The sequence below is a fragment of the Malus domestica genome, chromosome 14, assembly GCF_042453785.1.
Source record: "Malus domestica chromosome 14, GDT2T_hap1".
In the NCBI taxonomy this organism is placed as follows: domain Eukaryota; kingdom Viridiplantae; phylum Streptophyta; class Magnoliopsida; order Rosales; family Rosaceae; genus Malus; species Malus domestica.
This window is the reverse complement of record NC_091674.1, coordinates 26,918,286-26,936,565: the sequence shown is the minus strand read 5'-3', so window position 1 is coordinate 26,936,565 and position 18,280 is coordinate 26,918,286. Positions and strand designations below refer to the sequence as shown.

The window sequence follows — 18,280 nt, the reverse complement described above, 5'->3', positions numbered from 1 at the left end:
GCGTTCATCCAAAACTCAAACGTGAAAGTCAAGAACAAAAGTATCATCTTAAAAAGGTGAGAGAAGCGCTTGATTTCTTAAGGCTAAGGAGGAGTTTTTTTTCAAAATACTTCACGGTGTTTATAGAACTTAGTATTTATAATTGAACCCGTTCATATTATAAATCACTTTATAAAAATAATTAATTTTACAAAAAATAAATTATAAATAAAATTGCTTAGTCAATCAATTGTACCAAGTAAATAGACGATTCATAATGCTTTTATGGAATCCCTCGATCTGTTTTTATACTCCTCCTGCCTGAAATCTTGACATGATAAAACAAAACAAAAGGACAAAATGATCAACTAAATAATAGTGAAGACTTGGCCAAAAACCCAACCTGACCTAAAAGATACTATCGTGCTAAAGCTTTCGAAATTATTATAATACATAAAATTGGCATATTTATTAGCACGCTTTATAACACAATTGCGTTTTATTTTATATGTAAGTTTCATTTATATGAAAAAATGTATAAATAAACTTGTCAATTTATGCGTCTAAATAGCATCACCGTATTATCGTTAACTCACTATCATGGTGTTAACCCCCACTTCTTTTTATCTCGATATCCCTAAAGCCTTAATAAAGGGTACGATCAATCATATCACAATAGCGCGTGGTTTCTCGCCTGCGGGGTCCACTGACTCGCCTTCATGATTTTTCCTCCGGTTTCCATCTAAGGAGAGATTTTTCAACGTAACCGATACACGAAATAGTACATCACGTATCATTATATAAATAGTGAAACAAGTTTGCTAAAAAATTAATAACTTAAAAAATAATATTCTCACTACTCCTATTAAAACAAGTGATGTAATATTTGAGTTTCCGTCGTAATTAAAAATTTCTCCCATCCAACGACTGTTAACAAAATCACAACCAATCAAACCCCTCATCAAGTGGAAAAGTGGCAAGCTCGAGAATCTCTTAACCACTCACGTGACCCACGTCAGGGACACAGGCCCACTGGTCCCGTGAAAGCTACGACGAAAGAAATGGGCCCTATTTTTCATCCCTAAAGAAGAAAGACACGGGGCCACTGAAACAGTTCAACACGCAAACAATTACCTAACATGTGTTCGGTGCCGGTTAAAAGGTCGGTTGATTTAACGACATTTAATCTCTATTTATTATTAGGAAAACTAATGAAAATGGTTTAAAAATTTTAAGTTTTAATGATAAGAACAAAATAAATGGTAAAGTGAATAGTACCAGGATTGACTTTTTAGTGTAAAAATATGGTTTTTCGTTAAAATGAACAGTACCGGGTGCTTTTCGTTAAAGTTCTCTTTATTATTTACATTGAAGATATCTTAATTTTATTCATGTGCTCACGGGTAAAAGGTTGCAATCACTTGACTAACATTTTTAAAGAACAATAGCGCATCGCTTCTTGACGACTAGGGTTTAAAATATCGGTATATGCAAAAATATTGATATATAAATTTGTAAAAATATCGATGTTATATTTATATCGATAACGGTTGGAATTATAAAAATTTGTTAAAAAATAGTCATTTAAAATGAAACTTAATGTCATATTACAGTTTGTTGATATTGAATCAGTATATCGAAAATATTGACGAAATATATTGATTTTAGCCGAATTAAGAGTTTTTATAATATCTCGTGAAGTTCAAACATCACCCCCTCCATTCCATATATTTCTGATTTTTTTTATATTTTCATGGAAAAATATCGATCATATCAAAGAATTTCAAACACTGTTGACGACATCCACCCTCAATTTAAGTAAATAAAAAATTCATATTCGACTCACATAAATATATATAAACTATCTGTGATTGCAATGAATACAATATTTAAACACGGCGATTTATAATTAACAGCCGTTAGATAAGTATCTTTGTAAATAGCATCCTTTTTTTTCACAAAAAGTTAAAAGTAAGATTTCCCGGCAACGGGCATCTTGCTGTTTTTGTTCTCATTACCAACGTGAAAAAACAAAGACTCTGGGTAATAACCAACGTCGTCTCCTAAAATTTCACAAGTCCACTGTGTGAAGGGCATTTTCGGTATTTCAGAATCGTTTTCTAGTTGTGGTAAAAGGACAAGCACAAATCTAGGGTTTGGGTTTGGGACTGTACTAAAAGTACAGAGTAGGAAGATTCGCGGAAGTGGGATGGACTGATGGAGTATCTTGTGATTGACATTTTCAACATTTCTGACATGCATGCATGGCGTACTTCTTGTTTCTTACAACGTTATTATTCACAAGGGTGATATTATTGTTGAAAAAAAGAAGAGAGATATTATTATGTTCTGATAAATACTAAGAAGATTTTCTGAAAAATAAGATTTTTTTATGGATTTTTTGTTACTTTATTTTTGTGGTACAATTTTCGTGCTTACATTATAAAATAGTATGCAAAAATCTTGAGGTGTCGGAGAGTCTATAGAGAGTCTCCGAGTCTGCTTTAGGAGAAGGAGACTTTCGTTAAAATCCAATTTATGAGAATTTTGTTAGTCCTTTAGGAGGATTTTGTTAGCATTTCTCTTATTCCCCTTTAGGAGAATTTTGTTAAAATCCAGTTTATGAAATTTGTCTAGATAGAAGACAATGATGGTGTATTATTCCCAAGGGATAGAAGAAGATTTATTCCGTTTTCGTGACGTTGTATTGTTATTGACTTGAGATGGTTGACGAATATTTAGATCAAGTGTAACCTAGCATTTTACCGTTGTAATAGATGGAGTAATATGCACTTGCGGGTCTAGGAAATATTATTGGGAAGGTCAGTAAAAATACCGAGTGCAATGCACAAATTTTTTTGGATGTAATAGCATGCAAATTGGCATTTCATCGAGACTTGGTAAGCCTAAAGTCATTTGTCAAGTTATATTGCAAGCTTGTCAACAAATGCCAACAGCTTCCGAGTGAGCATGTCAACTGATGCCAATAGCTTTTGAATAAGCATGTCGACTACTTGATGTCAATAGCTTTTGAGCGAGCATGCCGACAGATGTCAACATATATCGAGTGAGCCTATCGATAGATGCCCATAGCAAAGCATACAAAGACATAAGGCTAGTAGCTATCTTACCTAGTAGTGTCCATAAAGGCAATTCATTTAAGCAGTTAGATGACATATTTTAAGAACATCTTAAATTTCAAAGGGCAGAAGCCAGCTCTTTCATAAAAAAATTCTGAACTTGGGGATCAGATGATATGTAAGGTAGTTTATACCTCAATGAATCCGAAGAAGAAAAAGTCTTGTACGCAGGTTGCCAATGCACATGCCCTCTCAAAAGTCACAAGGGATGTGGGATCTTCAGAACCCTTTGTGAGAGAGCTGCCAGATACGTGCAAACGTACTAGAATTTCTCATCTTGCGAGGGCAAACGTTGCCTTCTTGGAAGGTAAAAGTATCGTATAAAGTGTTGTTTACTAGATATATACGTAACTAGTTGCCTTATCTATTGAAATGACAAAGTTGTTCACGTGACAAATGTGGAAGATATCTAAAATATGTGGAGGGAAATTTTTTTTATTCTTTTCTTTAGTATGTAGTTTTAAGCTTATAAGCAATATAACCTACACTATGTAAAATTATTAACAAACTTCATTGAATTCATTTCAAGGTCAACTTTGAGATTTTAGATGTTCTATGCAGAAAATAGTAAATGAGCCTGTGTAGAAAGACTGCTGCTAGAAAGCTAATTTATATGCCTATAGAATCTAAATAGCATATTAATTAAGAACATCTAAACGAATGAACACGGTCTAAATAACGTATTAATAAAAAAAATTAACGTATTAATATTACTTATGTTATAGTTCAAATCAACAAAACTAATAAACAAAAGAAATACAAACGAACTTTAGACCAAAGTCGTCATAATCAAACTAAAAACATAAAAGTAATTTTTCTTATGCATATGAAGACCGTATTTCTCTTATTCATAAGCAAACCCATAAAATTTTCAAAGATGAAGTTTTTGCACCACAAACCAAGTTGGTATGTATATAGATGATATGATTTTTAAGAATCTTTTAAGATTAGAGGTCCTACGCAAGGACACCTATGTCACATGCCCAAAACTGCCACGAACTCAATTCATACACCAATCATTGTGTTTTATTTTCCACGTGGAACCTTATCAAACCATATCGGATCAGTATAATCCATTATTTGGGTTGTTGCTTGTTGGGAATTTTTGTTAGGTTTGCTATAAAAACAAGGTCGATTATTTCTGTGGTTATGCTCCAGTTTAGAAATATAATAAGGTTCTGCGTCAGCTTGACATTTTATAACAAGATAAAGAAAGACTTCATGTTTCTTAAAAAATGAGACTAGGTTTTTCCTTAATTTTCAGCGTGTACCATACTTTTACTCACTTATTCAAAAAATTCTTATTTTTAAAAATTGGGATTAGTTTGGTCTCAGATTAAACTTGAATGATTCAAATTGTTTATGTTTTAAGTTGTACTTTATAGACCATTCTTGTAAAATATTAGTCAAATCGAAAATGTTTGAGGCATCTAATTGAGTTAAAAGAAATTGATGAACATTATGTTCTAAAAAACATTGAAATTTCATCATGACAATCAAGTAAGTGGTTTCGGATTAAATTGATTTTTTTGCAAGGATGACTATGAATGAGGACTCAAAAAATAGAATGTTCGATTTGTTTAAGTTCGATGTGTAATGGGCCCCACAACTATTCTTCTACAAAAAAAATGGGGATCCGTTCGGATAAATACTTTGTACATACTTTTAAGATAACAAGGTTTCGCTGCTATTCCAATTCTATTATTCTATATTATTACAAGTAGTATTCTACACTAATCTATACTAAAGAGATGAGAGTTTTAAATTTGAAACGTAATGAGTTGATGAGAAAAACCCTAACTATCAAGGCAATCCGTCACTTATCATACCAATTTATTAGAAGCACACTATTCACATATATTTTTAAACATTCATATACTCACTAAAATCACCACTCAATTAACTCAAAACGTCTTCAGTAATCATCATTCAACACTTTAATCTCCTCTTAGCTTGGGAATTCCTCCTAAATTCGTGAAATTCCCCTCTATAAATGACAATAATGTTGAAAATTACGAATTTTCAGTTGGTACCTACGAAACTTGTGCACAAATCTCGTTACTTGTTAAGTGGCTATACTAAATACTAGGACATATGGCAGACTCGATCTGGAACAATGATTCAATTAATGATAAAAAAGAGAAATTTTGGTTCAATTCTGCTAATACACCCCCAATCAATGTTTGTGAGAAAATTATTTTCGTATCAGTTGATGGGTTCAAAGACTAAAATGTTAATTATTTATTAGCCAAACATTCTTTTTACAGCTAGATCCAATCTCCTGTAGTATGTGGTAGAAAATCCTCGAATATTTTGAGGATTTTCGTTTGCTGGCTATTGAACCGTTACAAAGTTTTCAATTCTTTGTTAGTATTTATCTAAGATGTTATTATTATTATTATTATTATTTTTTAGTATATTGATATTGTTACACAAGTGGAGAGAGCGTTCGGTTAAGTCTAGTCAGTCTAATTTGGTATTGAATTCGCTATTCACGATACTCAAACTTAAGACCTATCATTTCTAAGTAAAAATAAATATTATCAGACAATAGTAATGAGTAGTAATGAGTGATATTATTATTTTTATTTAAGGTTGAAATGTCCACAAGGACCAACCCAGTGGACGCATGAGCTGATGCGTCGCTCTATTTTCAGTTGAGCAAACAAATTATCAAAAACGACGTCCATTTGGCCACCCGGACCCCACTTTTACCAGTCGTTTAAACGCGCTTTTGCGGGCCCCACACGGCATCCTCATCACATCACCTATCTTAACGCTCTCTCTTCTCCCTGTGCACCTGTGCGAGTATGTTGTCCACCTCTGCGTGACACTGAAGGAAGAAGCCGAAAGAAGAGAGATGGTTTTTCGGGTCGACGAAGGATCATCCCGGACACAACCAAATTCTGAAAACGGATAGCTACTCGCCCTCTGCAAACAGTACTTGTACTACCAAGATTTGGATTTTTCTCATTTATTACCCCATTTATTATTGTTATTTAAGCCCTTCTATTTTTCTGTTATTATTTGTATCTGTGGATCAATAATACTAATTCTATTGCCTGCTTGTCGAATGCTGGTGCTTTTGGCTGTTGTTCTTCATGTTTGTGTAGTGGCACAGCCAGTGCTTCTCAGTGCTTGTTGCTGGTGAGCTGGGTGTTGCTGGGTTTCGATAATGTCGCAGAAGAGGCAGCAGGATGAAGGCAAGGGTCGTTCGGATGGGACTAGTAGTCCGGATGACAAGCGTAGGAAGACCAGTTTCCAGAGGTTTGAGTCTGTAAATCTTATTTGTGATAAAATACGAACTGGGTTTTGTTTGGATTGTGGAAGTGTCTGATGAATGTTATCCAACCCATGTGTGTTATTGAAAAAGTTTGAGTCTTTGTATCTTGTTTGGGATATTTATTTTTGCTTTGTAATTGGGTTATTGTTACATAGTGGAAATATTGGATAAAATATGAATTGGGTTTTGGCTTGTGAAAGTGGTGTTTAGTTTTCTTCCTTTCTAGGAAAAATGGGATTCTCGACTACGGGTGAATTGAGTTTTGTTGAGTGGAAATTTGATTGAGATTCTTATGTTGGATTGGAAGGATGGATGGACAGGGAACTGGCGTCGAGAATTCATGTCGGAAAATGATTTGTGTATCTTCATTGTAAGAAATGAACTTTGTGGTTTTGAGAATTTCTAAGCTTAGTTTAGTAAATGAAGGTGCTTTATTTGTGAAATGCGAGTGCATTTGGCTTAAGATAATGGAAATTGATATAGGTGTTTATAAGTAAAAGATAAGCTAATTAACTTTTGATATAACTGTCTGGAAGACATAATTGATTGTTCAGTTCAATCACAAGTTGAAATGAATCCGCCTTTCTTAATAAAAATTTGATACCAAAACAAAGTATGATAATTTTCACATCTGGTTTCTTTCTAATGCCTTCATTACTGGTTTTCAGCGTGGTTCTGGAAACGATGAGATTGCACAAAGTCCAGCATTTACTGGAGCCACTTCTAGAGCGTTTGATTCGTAAAGTTGTAAGTGTTTTCCCATTCTATTTTCCTTTTATTTTGGATTTAGCATCTGTGTAATTTCTACCATTGAGCTCGAATCTTGTAGGTGTTCTTGCTCTACTGTGTAATTGTAAAACTGTATTGTATATTTGAAGGGGTTGTATATGATTTATAAACTTCATAAGTACACGACTGTGCTAAAAGCACTAAAACTGAATTGAGCCATTGTTAGCTTGGAAAGTGTAAAACACCACCATGCTTTGCAGGGTGCAGCTAACGTGCATCAGTGCATGGCAGCCCACTTTGTGGTCGCATTTGCTCTAGCCTGACACCAGGTCCCCTTTCCGCCAAGTGAGGGCTGCACTCTTCTTTCCAAGGAGTCGTTTTACCATAAAATTTCAATTTGTCAATGTTACCTAGCCACGAGTTGCCAGTTAGACCTAGAACTTAGGATGCGTCATCATAATGGGTCCAGGGAGCCCTTTCATTATCACTTTAGCTTCTCTCATATGGGGGATGACCAAATTGGGTATTCTCGAACCATAACCTTTTCTAGGAACAACTTTTATGATCATAGATGGGCGTTTTTAATAGCATGTAGTTCGCCTTGCGTACAATAGTCTATGACCCCTTCAGCTAGTGTCCTCATTCTCAAAATTTTGCGTGTTCGATGTCAAGATAAAATGGTTTCACATTCACTCTCTGAAGTTTCTTAGGCCTCAAGTATACCTTGGAGGGTTTTATTTATTTTCTTTAAGTTTATGTCCCTGCAAATCATAATATGGTAATTGATTTTCACTTTGCAGTTCAATACATGCATGCATATTGGATGCATCCTTTTAGTTTTATGGTGCTGCAGCTTTAATTGATTGTTATATATTTTCAGGTTAAAGAAGAAGTTGAGGAGGCCCTAAGAAAGCATTTGGCGAGTATGAAACAGTAAGATGATGCTCTAAAGCTTTGAGATGTAGCAATTTAGGGTCAAATCCGTAGTTTCACTCTTGCCATACAACAGTTGATTTATGTTTTACCTTTCTATTTAGGAATTGTGGGAAAGAGACGGATCCTTCTGAATCAAGAATCTTAAAGCTACAGTTCTTAAATAACATCTCTCTTCCAGTATTTACTGGAGCTCGGATTGAAGGAGAAGAATGCTCCACTGTACAAGTAGCTTTGGTTGATTGCTTTAGTGGACATATTGTCAAATCCGGGCCTGAATCCACAGCCAAGGTGGAATTAGTTGTTCTTGAGGGTGATTTTGACGGTGAGGAGGGTGATAATTGGACACTTGAAGATTTCAAGAATAACATTGTGAGAGAGAGGGATGGAAAGAAACCTCTTCTTACAGGAGAGGCAGTTTTGAATCTTAAAGACGGAGTTGCACTTGTGGGTGAGATTTCTTTTACTGATAATTCAAGCTGGACAAGGAGCCGTAAGTTTAGGCTAGGAGCAAGAGTTTCAGATAACTTCGATGGAACTAGAATAAGAGAAGCAAGGACAGAATCCTTTATTGTCAGGGATCATCGGGGAGAATGTGAGTGCTTCTTATTTGGTATATTTTTAAATAAATTGTCTCTAAGGTTATTGCTAGAGTATTGATACTAAGATCGAGTGTTCTTTCACCTTTCCATTGTCGGGGTTGTGCTCTCTTAACTGTATTCATTTATGATCAGACTGGCCATATAGTTAAACAAAAAATTTCATTGTAAAAATTAACCATATCTTTTCATAATATCTCCTTATATTGGATGTAGTTAACTCCATATATTTTCATTTGAGATTATCATGCATGGCTGATGGCCTTCAAATTAGGATCAGCTAACTTAAGGAAACGTACAATATTATAACCTGACCTACTTCTGGTTCTGCAGTGTACAAGAAACACCACCCTCCATCTCTGCTTGATGAAGTATGGAGACTAGAAAAGATTGGCAAGGACGGAGCTTTCCATAAGCGGTTGAGTCGGGAAAGCATCAACACTGTGAATGATTTTCTCATCCAACTCTTCATAAACCCTTCAAGGCTCCGGAATGTAATTACTGAATTTTCTTATCTTGGTGAAATTACCTTTTCCAATGATTAATACTTTATTTTGAAGATTACATATCATCTTGCGCATTTAAATGTTTCATAAAAAGGGAAAATGTACTAGTTTGAGCAGCCTTGTTCAACCCAACCCAAGTATCCTAGTGGTTATGATATTTTTTTATTTTTTTGGGTGGAAAATTGCAGATCCTTGGGACGGGTATGTCTGCTAAGATGTGGGAAGTCACTGTGGAGCATGCTCAGAGATGTACACTCGATAAGAGGGTGTACTTGTACTACCCTCCCAGTTCACAGGAAACTGGTGTCGCCTTCAACATTGTAGGGCAAGTGATGGGACTTCTGTTGGAACATGAATATGTTTCTGTTAGTAAGCTGTCTGAAACACAAAAGGCACGCTACCTATCACCTCAGTCCACTCGCTTTTATCTTTTTTCTGTTGTATTTTCTTAAGTCATGTCTAATTTCTTATGGTCAAATATTGTTTTTAGGCTGATGGCTACCACCTGGTCATTTCTGCATTTGAACACTGGGAAGAAGTAGTCCCGTTTGAAGATGAAGCCTCTCTTATAGCTGCATCTTCCAACTTCACTAATGTTCTTCACACATCGAGCTCACCAAGGGCAGAGGATCTTGGCGGAAGCAAGTTTTTGGCTTCTCAAAAGATTGGTGGATTTGATTATGCACAGCCATCTGCCTCTTCTCCAGATATCATCCCATCCATCTATTCGGTGGGTAGCACCAGTGGCTTGGATGATTATGCCTTGCACAACATTGACGGCTTCGGTCTTAGATACGACCAGACTCTGAGTTTCCCAGGTCAAGTCACCAACTCCATGATCTTTGACACCGACCCCATGGCTCATGCTTTATTTGTTGAGGATCATCTGCAGTTTTCCGATGCTAATCTAGAGTCCCACAACATGAGTTCAGAATCACAATATCTACATAGCACTGTAGATCACTTTTTGCCGTGTTCAGCTGTTGCCATATCTGATAAGGCTCACAGGAGATGGACAAAGCTATTCAGTGTGCTGAAGTGGTTCTCAATAATGAGGAGCGTGGCTTCGAAACGAAGAGTTCAAGATATACAGAGATACTAGTAATCAAGTGTGAAATGATTGTTTGGTTACAGTTGCAAATACCGTTTAGGGCTGCCCGTATAGTACTTACGTGTGCAGGTAGAGTGGGATCTCTTGGAGGTTTTGTTAGATGTAAATATATCTGGTAGTTTTTTTTACTAGTTTCTTAGTTCTGAGTGGCCAGAGAAATAAACTCTCAATCAAGTTGTTAGCTTGTAACTATGTAGGTTTGTTAAATAAAGGTATCCTTTCCTAGCTTTTTTACAGTGTTGGGTGGAAAAAAGGGCTTCTAGATTCTGAAATGTGCTTCTAATAGAAGCGTTGAAGTGCTTCTTACATAAGCGGAAGCAAACCCCAAATCGGTGCAAAGTAATCTGACATTCATCTTTACTTGCCTGAAGCGAGGGAAGTCATGAATCGTGTCAGGAATAAAAACAACGGATTGGGATTAACCATAGCTTCTCCTATTTGATTTGATTCCTAATTATCTTCATGTATTTGATTACGGAATTTAACGTGGAACTTGCGCTATTGTTGATCCCACGAACACATAGAATGTCCGAAATCAAAATAATTACAATACCCACGTTCTAATAAACGAAGTGACATCAAAGAATCATAATGACTACAGTGCAAACAACAGGAACCGGATCCTCTCCGGATCCTCAAAAACTGAGCAGCCTGAGCAATGACCCTGGGCCGTTGAAAATTAATCCAACGGCTACAAACAGGGAGCCCCTTTAAAAATTATAATAATTATAACCGTTAGATTAAATTTCAACGGCCCTGATTGATTTCTCAGGTTGCTCAATTTTTGGGGATCCGGAGAGGATCCGGTTCCCAAACAACAGGAGCAACTAACAGTCTTTAACACGCTATTGCAGTCAACTCATTGCCCAATAATTTCAACTGGGGAGCCGTTTTTCCAACTCTCAGCCACCATTTTCCATGGAAACTTGGTAAATAAACCTCAAACTTTACCTATAAATATTTCCTCTATTGACCACCAAAACCAAACACAAAAAATGGAGAACCAAAAAGGGCAAGTAATTGTGGTCGCATATCCAGCTCAAGGCCACATAAACCCACTCCTCCAATTTGCCAAACGCTTAGCCTCCAAAGGCCTAAAAACCACCCTAGCCACCACCCCTTACACCATCAAATCCATCTACGCACCCACCGTACGAATCGAACCCATCTCCGACGGCTACAATCAAAGCGGATTCAACCAAGCACCAAGCCTAGCAGCCTACCTAGACTCATTCAAAACGGTTGGCTCGAAAACCCTAGCAGAGCTTATACTGAAGCTCAATGCCTCAGCAGGCTCACCACCTGTCAGTTGTATTGTGTATGATTCACTGTTTCCATGGGCACTTGATGTGGCCAAAGAGTTTAAAATCTACGGAGCTGTATTTTTAACCGTCTCAGCTTCTGTCTGCTCCATGTTCTGGCGTGTCGTAAATCGCCGTCAGTCGTTGCTTATGTTGCAAGAAACTGATGATGATCGGGGTTTGGTGAAGATGCCTGGCCTTCCCCCACTTGCTCCTTCTGAGCTGCCAAGTTTTCTTTCACAGCCTGAGAGTGAGACTCACTCTCCTTATTTGGCTGTGATCTTGGAGAAGTTTAGCAAGCTGGAGGAAAATGATTGGGTCTTCTGTAATTCTTTCCAAGAGTTGGAAACTGAGGTAATTGTGTTAATTTTCTCCCAGATCTTGATATTATTTAGCTAAAAGTAATTTTTTTTCCTTTCAAAATAAAGAAAAAAAAAATAAAGAAGAATCAGACTGGTGGAAACTGAATATTTATGAAGAAATATGCACAAATAGTAACGATAACAAAGTTTTTATAGAACTGGTGGCAGTGCTTTTTACACTGTCGTTTTCTCCTTCTGCATTTCTTCCCTTTGATTTATTCAGTTCAAAAGCCAGAGGGAGGAAAGCATGGAAATAATAGGGAAGTTCGATCACTACCCAACAATAAATCCGTATATAAACCAAGGTTTAGTGCATCTGGTTGTTTTGTTTTGTGTCCTTCCAGTTTTGCGTTTGTGAAATTCCCTGTATATCACAGAAGTTGAGTATTATTGCTTAGATGAGGATATAACATTCAAGTGAGTTTGGTACGATTGACAAAAGAGCCAAGGATCAAAATCATCAGTGTTTTACTTTTCCAATTTATGAAGCAATTGCAAATTTCTAATTAATTGTTCTTATTTCATTTTATTAATTAATATGTTTGTTGAAAAGCTGTTGGATGAAATGCTGGGTCTATGGCCCCTGGTGATGGTGGGGCCCATGGTGCCATCAGCCTACCTGGATCAACAAATGGAAGGAGACATAGCTTATGGAGCAAGTCTCTGGGAGCCAAAAGCAGACCAGTGCATGAAATGGCTGGAGGAAAAAGCACTTAAAAGTGTGGTTTATGTCTCATTTGGAAGCATGGCAGAGATTGCAGCTAAACAGGTTGAAGAAATTGCTTGGGGATTGAAAGCAAGTGGTCTGAATTTCCTGTGGGTCGTGAAAGGTCCTGAGGGAAAATTGCCAGATGAGTTTTTGGAGTCAGTAGGTCAAGCTGGATTGGTTGTGCCATGGTGCAACCAACTGGAGGTTCTAGGACACCGATCGGTGGGTTGTTTCGTGACGCATGGAGGATGGAATTCGACATTGGAAGGGCTGAGCCTAGGCGTACCGATGGTGGTGATGCCGCAGTGGAGTGACCAGCCGACTAATGCAAAATTCGTGGAGTTGTGGGGGGTTGGAGTGAGAGTTAAGAAAAATGAAGAGGGGATCGTGAGTAGGGATGAGATAGAGATGTGTGTGAGGGAAGTCATGGGAGGAGAGAGAAGTGGGGAGATCAAAAGGAATGCCTTGAAATGGAGAGAGGCTGCAAAGAGATCTGTTAGTGTAGGGGGAAACTCAGATGACAACATCAATGAATTTGTAGCCAAGCTTTCAATGCCGAAAGAAGGCTAATTAAGCAACAATAAACTCAAGCATGGTAGAAACTGAGCTTATCGACGTTTTACATTCATCATCATTGTTTACATATAACTATGAAAGAATGTATGAGTGTGAAATCTATACATATGCTTGCCTTTGTATAATATACCAGTATTAGATGTCAGCTAAAAGAAGAAAAAAACCTCCGTATTTGGTATAGGCTTATATAGCGCCAAAAGTTTGGAGGACAATGGAGGAAACCAAACACGAAATCTCAAAAATCCCGACTGGTGCCAGTTACTCTGGAAGTTTACAATCTTTTGAATCTTTACATACTTCTCCCTGCATCAGAAAACAGATAACGGGATGCGTATTAGCACCAAAGGGTTCAAATATTTCAAAATCTTAAGCATTTTTGTATGAAATTCAAACTGTCAGCAGACTTGCTTGATGTCTAACATAAGCTAATCGTTCAAGTCCCATTCAGATTCAATTAGAGGCATTGAACGGTACTAGAAATAAAATCCAAGTGATCGAACGGTGCTGACCTTGTTCTTCTTTCGCAACTCCAAAACCTCTTCTAGAGGTGGCCGGCCTAAAACAAAAACAGGATATCGGCATCATATAACATAAGTTCATATTAATCATAATATATATGAGGCAGCAGTGTTAACAAATTAGCATACCTGTGATTTGAAGACGATATTTAGCCCAAACACCATATACAGCACCTGCTATTGTTGCGATCTGTGAATAAAGTGCATTCCCATTAGTCCCCCAGATATAACAAGACGAACTTTGTAGACCATTCAGTTTACAAGATGGAAATTGATGAATATCGATGCAGGTAACATAAGAATTGAAAGAGGAGTCTCACAGGTTCGTATTTAGTTATGGCATATACCCATCCGAGCCCCACCTGTTCGTATAACTTTCTGAATGCCTGCAGAAGTTTTCATCAGCTTAGTCAATATCTCTTTAGACAGCTTAAAGTAAAATTGAACTCAAAATAGGGAGTTCAAACGTGGCACGAAAAGGGGCTTACTTCGACATCAGTGACTACAGTTCCATCAGAGAGGATGGCATGAATGTTTCCCATAACCTAAAAAAAAGCCAACACAAGAATTTGTCTCTAAATTCTAATATCTTTTTTCCAAAACATGTCTAATTTTCAAGCTAGATTTTTCATATGAGCTTCAGGAAATCCGAGATCTTATTTTACGAGGTCATATTAGGTATGCAAAACAAGAAATACTCTCACTGATATAAATTGATTTGTACATCTTCGTATCAAATTTCATCAATGCAAACTTACAGTCTTGTAGTCCAGCCCCTGATTCTCCTCCGGGGAGTAATCATCTGAACTTATGTCAACAAACTTGATAGTACCATAACGCTTATTTCTCTCTCGCAGCATGTCCACCTGCCATTGTAACGAAAACTTCAATACACCCGAATCCATCAAGAACAAAAAGAATCCGTAGCTTCACTCTCACGAAACTCATCAAACAAACGCTAATTACATTAAAATCAGCAAAATAACAACAGGAATATACAGATAGACGTTTGAAGGTACGGATAGACCTCTCGCATGCATAAAGGGCAATCCCCATCAAAGAGCATTTTAATCTTCCAATTCTGAGGTGTTTGTTCTTGATCATTTTCTTTCTTTGGAGTCATGGGGTCTGCAGCTGCCCCGCTAATAGCCCTGGCTGAAGACTTAAACCCTACAGACAGATACATACATATGCATCATATAAAGCAACCAACAATAATAGACTAAACCCGATAACCCTCAGACATTGTTCGGCTCCTTAAAAATTTAGTACGAATTACAATTTGACACATATGCATAAACAACTCAAGCGAATAAAGATAATGAAAATTTATACACACATGTCACACTGTGATTGCCAACAATAAAACAAGTTAAAAAATATTAATATACGCACAAATAAAACTGGTCACAAACCTTAAACCTTAAATCAATAGCATAACTAGTAAGACGCTAAACAGATAATATGGAGCACCATGCAGCTTATTGTCTGTTTCGTGTCCTCGAGTTTGGTAAAGAGGATCAATTAACTCACCAGGTTGGTGAATAGGAGCTGAGATGAAACTTTGGGGACGATGAATCTGATGAACTTTGAGTTGTTGGAGAGAGAGAGGAATTGATGAGAGAGAAGGGTTTCTTTGTCTCCCTCCAATTTTGCATGCGGAAGCAGCTGCCTTCATTGCCATTGCTTCTTCTTCCTCCTTCTGTAACCAAATCCAGAGCTCTTGGGATTGAGATTTTGGAACCAAAAGGTTCAAAGTTAGTTTGGTTGGATTGCACTGGTTCGTAACTACCATGTATACGTGGCAGCCTATCCTTCATCCATAAACATGACACGGCGAGTTCTAAAATAATATTATGGCAAAAGTATGGGGGTGGAATAGAAATATATGGTGGGAAACTAAATGATATGGCAAAAATATGGGGGTACAAAAGAAAAATAATACACAAAATTCGGCCTGATAGCGAAAGCTCGAGTCTTTACGCAAATATTTGGTTTTGATAGCTGCTGCTTCAACTTCAAGCTCGGGTCTTGAACAATGGCGTTCCTGCTCCGCAATTCCGTTGCTTCCCATCTCCAATCCCACTCGCAGGTTTCTCTCTCTCTCTCTCTCTCTCACGTTTGATCTGCGTCGCCGCCGTTTTGATTTGGCTCAGTTTTTCGTCTCTCGCTAAATCTAACTTTCTCACTTCGACAATCAGAGGGCGCAGAACGATTCGCTTTCCCAATCGCGCCGCCAGTTCCACGTCGAGCCAGGGCCCCGCGAGAAAGCGGTGAGTCTCTCTCTCTCTCTCTCTCTCTCTCTCTCTCTCTCTAATTTTCTTTTCAGCTGTACAGGATTTTGACGAAGCTTATAATTTCATCTTGTATTCGAGATTCGTCCTTGAAACTTTGTATTTTTATCATTTTTGATAGCTGGGTAGCAAACCCATTTGAGCAAACAGCTTAAAGATGTTAGCTTTTGATTTATTTGTGCAGATTTTTTTTGTTTATTTGTTTGTGATGTTTGTTAGCAGCAGGGTAAATGTGTTGTTTGATTGATTTCACGGGTTGGGTTGTGCATTTTTGCTGGACTAAGTTGTTTAACATTGCAGCTCTTGGCAGCGGACCCGTCTTTAAAACGGTTCAAGTCGCATAAGAAGGGCGTGTCGCGAGTTAAAAGGCTTGGAGATGTTCTTACCATTGTTGTCATTGCTGGTACGCAATTCTTTTGCTTGAGATTTAATCAGATGGTTATGAGTTGCTATGCTCAAGTTTAATTTACCATGATACTAAGATACTTTTGGTAAGACGTAGCTGTTACGCACTCCTCTGGCTTTCGTAAATTAGTTCTAGTTACCGTACATTTTGAGAATTTTAAGGTAATCTTGTTACAGTTTTGGGGATGTGGTGATAGTCAATCAACATATCGAATCTGTTAGAATCTATCAAACTAGTAGATCGTTCAGAGATGAGATTAACAACATGATATTTACAAGAATATGTAAGTACTTACTTGAAGAGGGCATCGTATTGAGACTCACACAACAAACCCAAATGGCAAATAGAGAAGAGACCAGATACTCAGTTTTCAATAGGAAAAACTTCAATATGGAACCGTTTTATTATAATGTTTAGTGTTTGATTATTTTCCTTTTCCTTGTTTAAAGTATATGATCAATTGATTTGATTGCATTTAGATACCGTTTGGTACGTGGGATGAGACGGAACGAAGTGGGACGAGACGTTTCGTCCCACGTTTGGTGCGCCTAACGGGTGGAACGCGCCCATCGCTTGGTGCCTTTGCCCATGAGCGGTAGGTCTCGGGTTCGAGACTTGGGAGCAGTCTCTCCATAAATGGGGGTAAGGCTAGCCGACATTCACCTCTCCCAGACCCTGCGGAAAGCGGGAGCCTTGTGCACTTTTTTTCGTTCCGCCTCACCCCCTGGAACGACTCATTCTACATCCGTGGAACACAAAATTATAACCTCTCCGTCTCCTTCTTCCTCCTCCTTGTTTCCATCTGAGGACATCTTTGCTCCCTCTCCGTTCCGTCCCGTCCCGTCCCGTCTGCATACCAAACGATACCTTATTGTCTGATTAGTAAAGTTCTCAGTAAGGCTATGATGAAAGAAGGGTTGGGGGTTACAGTTGTTTTAGCATCATATAGCTTAAGCTTAGAATATGCCCCTCAAGGATGAGTCACAAGCAAGACGGATTCATTTTCCTGCTTCCCTTTCTAGGGTTGCAAAGAGTGTTTGTATTCACAGATGCACATTCATAGACTTATAACAACATCCACCTCCAAACTATGGGTAGAATCTGTTGTTTCTTATATTCATTGCGAAAAATATGATTACTTTTTCCATCTGTGAAAGCGGCATGACAAACAATGGAAAATAGCAATCAGGATCATTAAGACCTGATTAGAGAACGATATTAGTTTTTCTTTTTCTTTTCTAAACTGTTGAAATCTGTTTTATATTTTAAGTAATAATCTGTGTTCTATGATCCAACTGTTTGATATCTGCGTATAAGATAGGTTGAAAACACTTGATTGAGTACATTTCTTGATAGAAGGCAATAATGGACTTCCTTTTGATTGTGACTTTTCTTTTTATTATGGTACCTTTCGTCGGTCATTTTTGAGTCTTGTTTTACTTGTTAGTTGTTACAGTGTTCCCAGTTTCCCAGTACTCATGTGTTTGTGATATTTATACAGGCTGCTGCTATGAAATATATGTAAAAGCGGTAATGCGAGAAGAAGCTAGGAGACAAGCAGGGGCTTCGGGTGCAAGTGCATAATCAAGTGTGTATGTGGGCGGTGTTTGATTTTCTCTAGCAACCATGCTGGAACGTGTTGATTCTGAATGCTGAATAAGTAGAAAACAGATTATGCCGGGTTGCTTTCCGAATATCTGTTTCTGATCTCCATCAGGTTTTGTTTCGTAATAATAGTCTATTCTATAGAAATCGTAGAACAACTTCAACAAATGCATTTGAACATTCTTTGTTTTTCTTTCGGGTAATGAATGTTTTGCTTAATTTTAGACCA

General features: G+C 37.5%; 4 protein-coding genes across 12 annotated transcripts; 3 read left to right on the top strand and 1 right to left on the bottom strand.

The window, feature by feature from the left end:
• The first annotated feature begins 5,857 nt into the window (after positions 1–5,857).
• LOC114820987 (calmodulin-binding protein 60 A-like) lies at positions 5,858–10,508 on the top strand. Of its 8 annotated transcripts, none has more exons than XM_070812193.1 (9): positions 5,914–6,065; positions 6,233–6,386; positions 6,710–6,772; positions 7,071–7,149; positions 8,012–8,064; positions 8,169–8,659; positions 8,997–9,157; positions 9,358–9,561; positions 9,660–10,508. In XM_070812193.1, the coding sequence occupies exons 2-9, from the start codon at positions 6,295–6,297 to the stop codon at positions 10,269–10,271; spliced, it is 1,755 nt and encodes a 584-aa protein (XP_070668294.1). In that variant the 5' UTR covers positions 5,914–6,065; positions 6,233–6,294; the 3' UTR covers positions 10,272–10,508. The 8 variants fall into 8 exon arrangements, with proteins under 8 accessions (XP_028948314.1, XP_070668297.1, XP_070668294.1 ...); XM_070812194.1 differs by having other exon boundaries at positions 5,921–6,059; XM_029092481.2 differs by lacking the exon at positions 6,710–6,772 and having other exon boundaries at positions 5,858–6,065.
• A 646-nt stretch (positions 10,509–11,154) lies between these two features.
• Positions 11,155–13,353, top strand: LOC103455316 (UDP-glycosyltransferase 74B1-like). Its single transcript, XM_029092055.2, has 2 exons — positions 11,155–11,935; positions 12,497–13,353. Exons 1-2 carry the CDS (start codon positions 11,276–11,278, stop codon positions 13,220–13,222), a joined length of 1,386 nt encoding a protein of 461 aa, XP_028947888.1. The 5' UTR covers positions 11,155–11,275; the 3' UTR covers positions 13,223–13,353.
• LOC103455246 (uncharacterized protein At5g50100, chloroplastic) lies at positions 13,246–15,581 on the bottom strand. The gene is made up of 8 exons (XM_029092057.2): positions 15,280–15,581; positions 14,774–14,916; positions 14,505–14,612; positions 14,235–14,291; positions 14,067–14,132; positions 13,876–13,936; positions 13,738–13,784; positions 13,246–13,531 (listed from the first exon to the last, which is right to left on the bottom strand). The coding sequence occupies exons 1-8, from the start codon at positions 15,539–15,541 to the stop codon at positions 13,487–13,489; spliced, it is 789 nt and encodes a 262-aa protein (XP_028947890.1). The 5' UTR covers positions 15,542–15,581; the 3' UTR covers positions 13,246–13,486.
• Positions 15,582–15,674: 93 nt separating this feature from the next.
• Positions 15,675–18,280, top strand: LOC114820827 (succinate dehydrogenase subunit 7A, mitochondrial-like). Of its 2 annotated transcripts, none has more exons than XM_029092058.2 (4): positions 15,675–15,838; positions 15,948–16,019; positions 16,341–16,443; positions 17,948–18,280. In XM_029092058.2, exons 1-4 carry the CDS (start codon positions 15,785–15,787, stop codon positions 18,028–18,030), a joined length of 312 nt encoding a protein of 103 aa, XP_028947891.1. In that variant the 5' UTR covers positions 15,675–15,784; the 3' UTR covers positions 18,031–18,280. The 2 variants fall into 2 exon arrangements, 1 of the variants encoding a protein (XP_028947891.1); XR_011575414.1 differs by having other exon boundaries at positions 15,679–15,838; positions 16,341–17,022; positions 17,138–18,280.

What these genes read in the sequence shown, in the direction of transcription:
- LOC114820987 (XM_070812193.1), top strand. Translation starts at nt 6,295, where the DNA reads ATGTCGCAGAAGAGGCAGCAGGATGAAGGCAAGGGTCGTTCGGATGGG. An exon ending in ATGATTTGTGTATCTTCATT is followed by an intron (nt 6,773 to 7,070) that starts GTAAGAAATGAA and finishes ACTGGTTTTCAG; the next exon opens with CGTGGTTCTGGAAACGATGA. An exon ending in AGCGTTTGATTCGTAAAGTT is followed by an intron (nt 7,150 to 8,011) that starts GTAAGTGTTTTC and finishes ATATATTTTCAG; the next exon opens with GTTAAAGAAGAAGTTGAGGA.
- LOC103455316 (XM_029092055.2), top strand. Translation starts at nt 11,276, where the DNA reads ATGGAGAACCAAAAAGGGCAAGTAATTGTGGTCGCATATCCAGCTCAA. An exon ending in TCCAAGAGTTGGAAACTGAG is followed by an intron (nt 11,936 to 12,496) that starts GTAATTGTGTTA and finishes TTTGTTGAAAAG; the next exon opens with CTGTTGGATGAAATGCTGGG.
- LOC103455246 (XM_029092057.2), bottom strand. Translation starts at nt 15,541, where the DNA reads ATGGTAGTTACGAACCAGTGCAATCCAACCAAACTAACTTTGAACCTT. An exon ending in GCCCTTTATGCATGCGAGAG is followed by an intron (nt 14,613 to 14,773) that starts GTCTATCCGTAC and finishes TTACAATGGCAG; the next exon opens with GTGGACATGCTGCGAGAGAG. An exon ending in CTGTAGTCACTGATGTCGAA is followed by an intron (nt 14,133 to 14,234) that starts GTAAGCCCCTTT and finishes AAACTTCTGCAG; the next exon opens with GCATTCAGAAAGTTATACGA.
- LOC114820827 (XM_029092058.2), top strand. Translation starts at nt 15,785, where the DNA reads ATGGCGTTCCTGCTCCGCAATTCCGTTGCTTCCCATCTCCAATCCCAC. An exon ending in ATCTCCAATCCCACTCGCAG is followed by an intron (nt 15,839 to 15,947) that starts GTTTCTCTCTCT and finishes TTCGACAATCAG; the next exon opens with AGGGCGCAGAACGATTCGCT. An exon ending in CAGGGCCCCGCGAGAAAGCG is followed by an intron (nt 16,020 to 16,340) that starts GTGAGTCTCTCT and finishes TTAACATTGCAG; the next exon opens with CTCTTGGCAGCGGACCCGTC.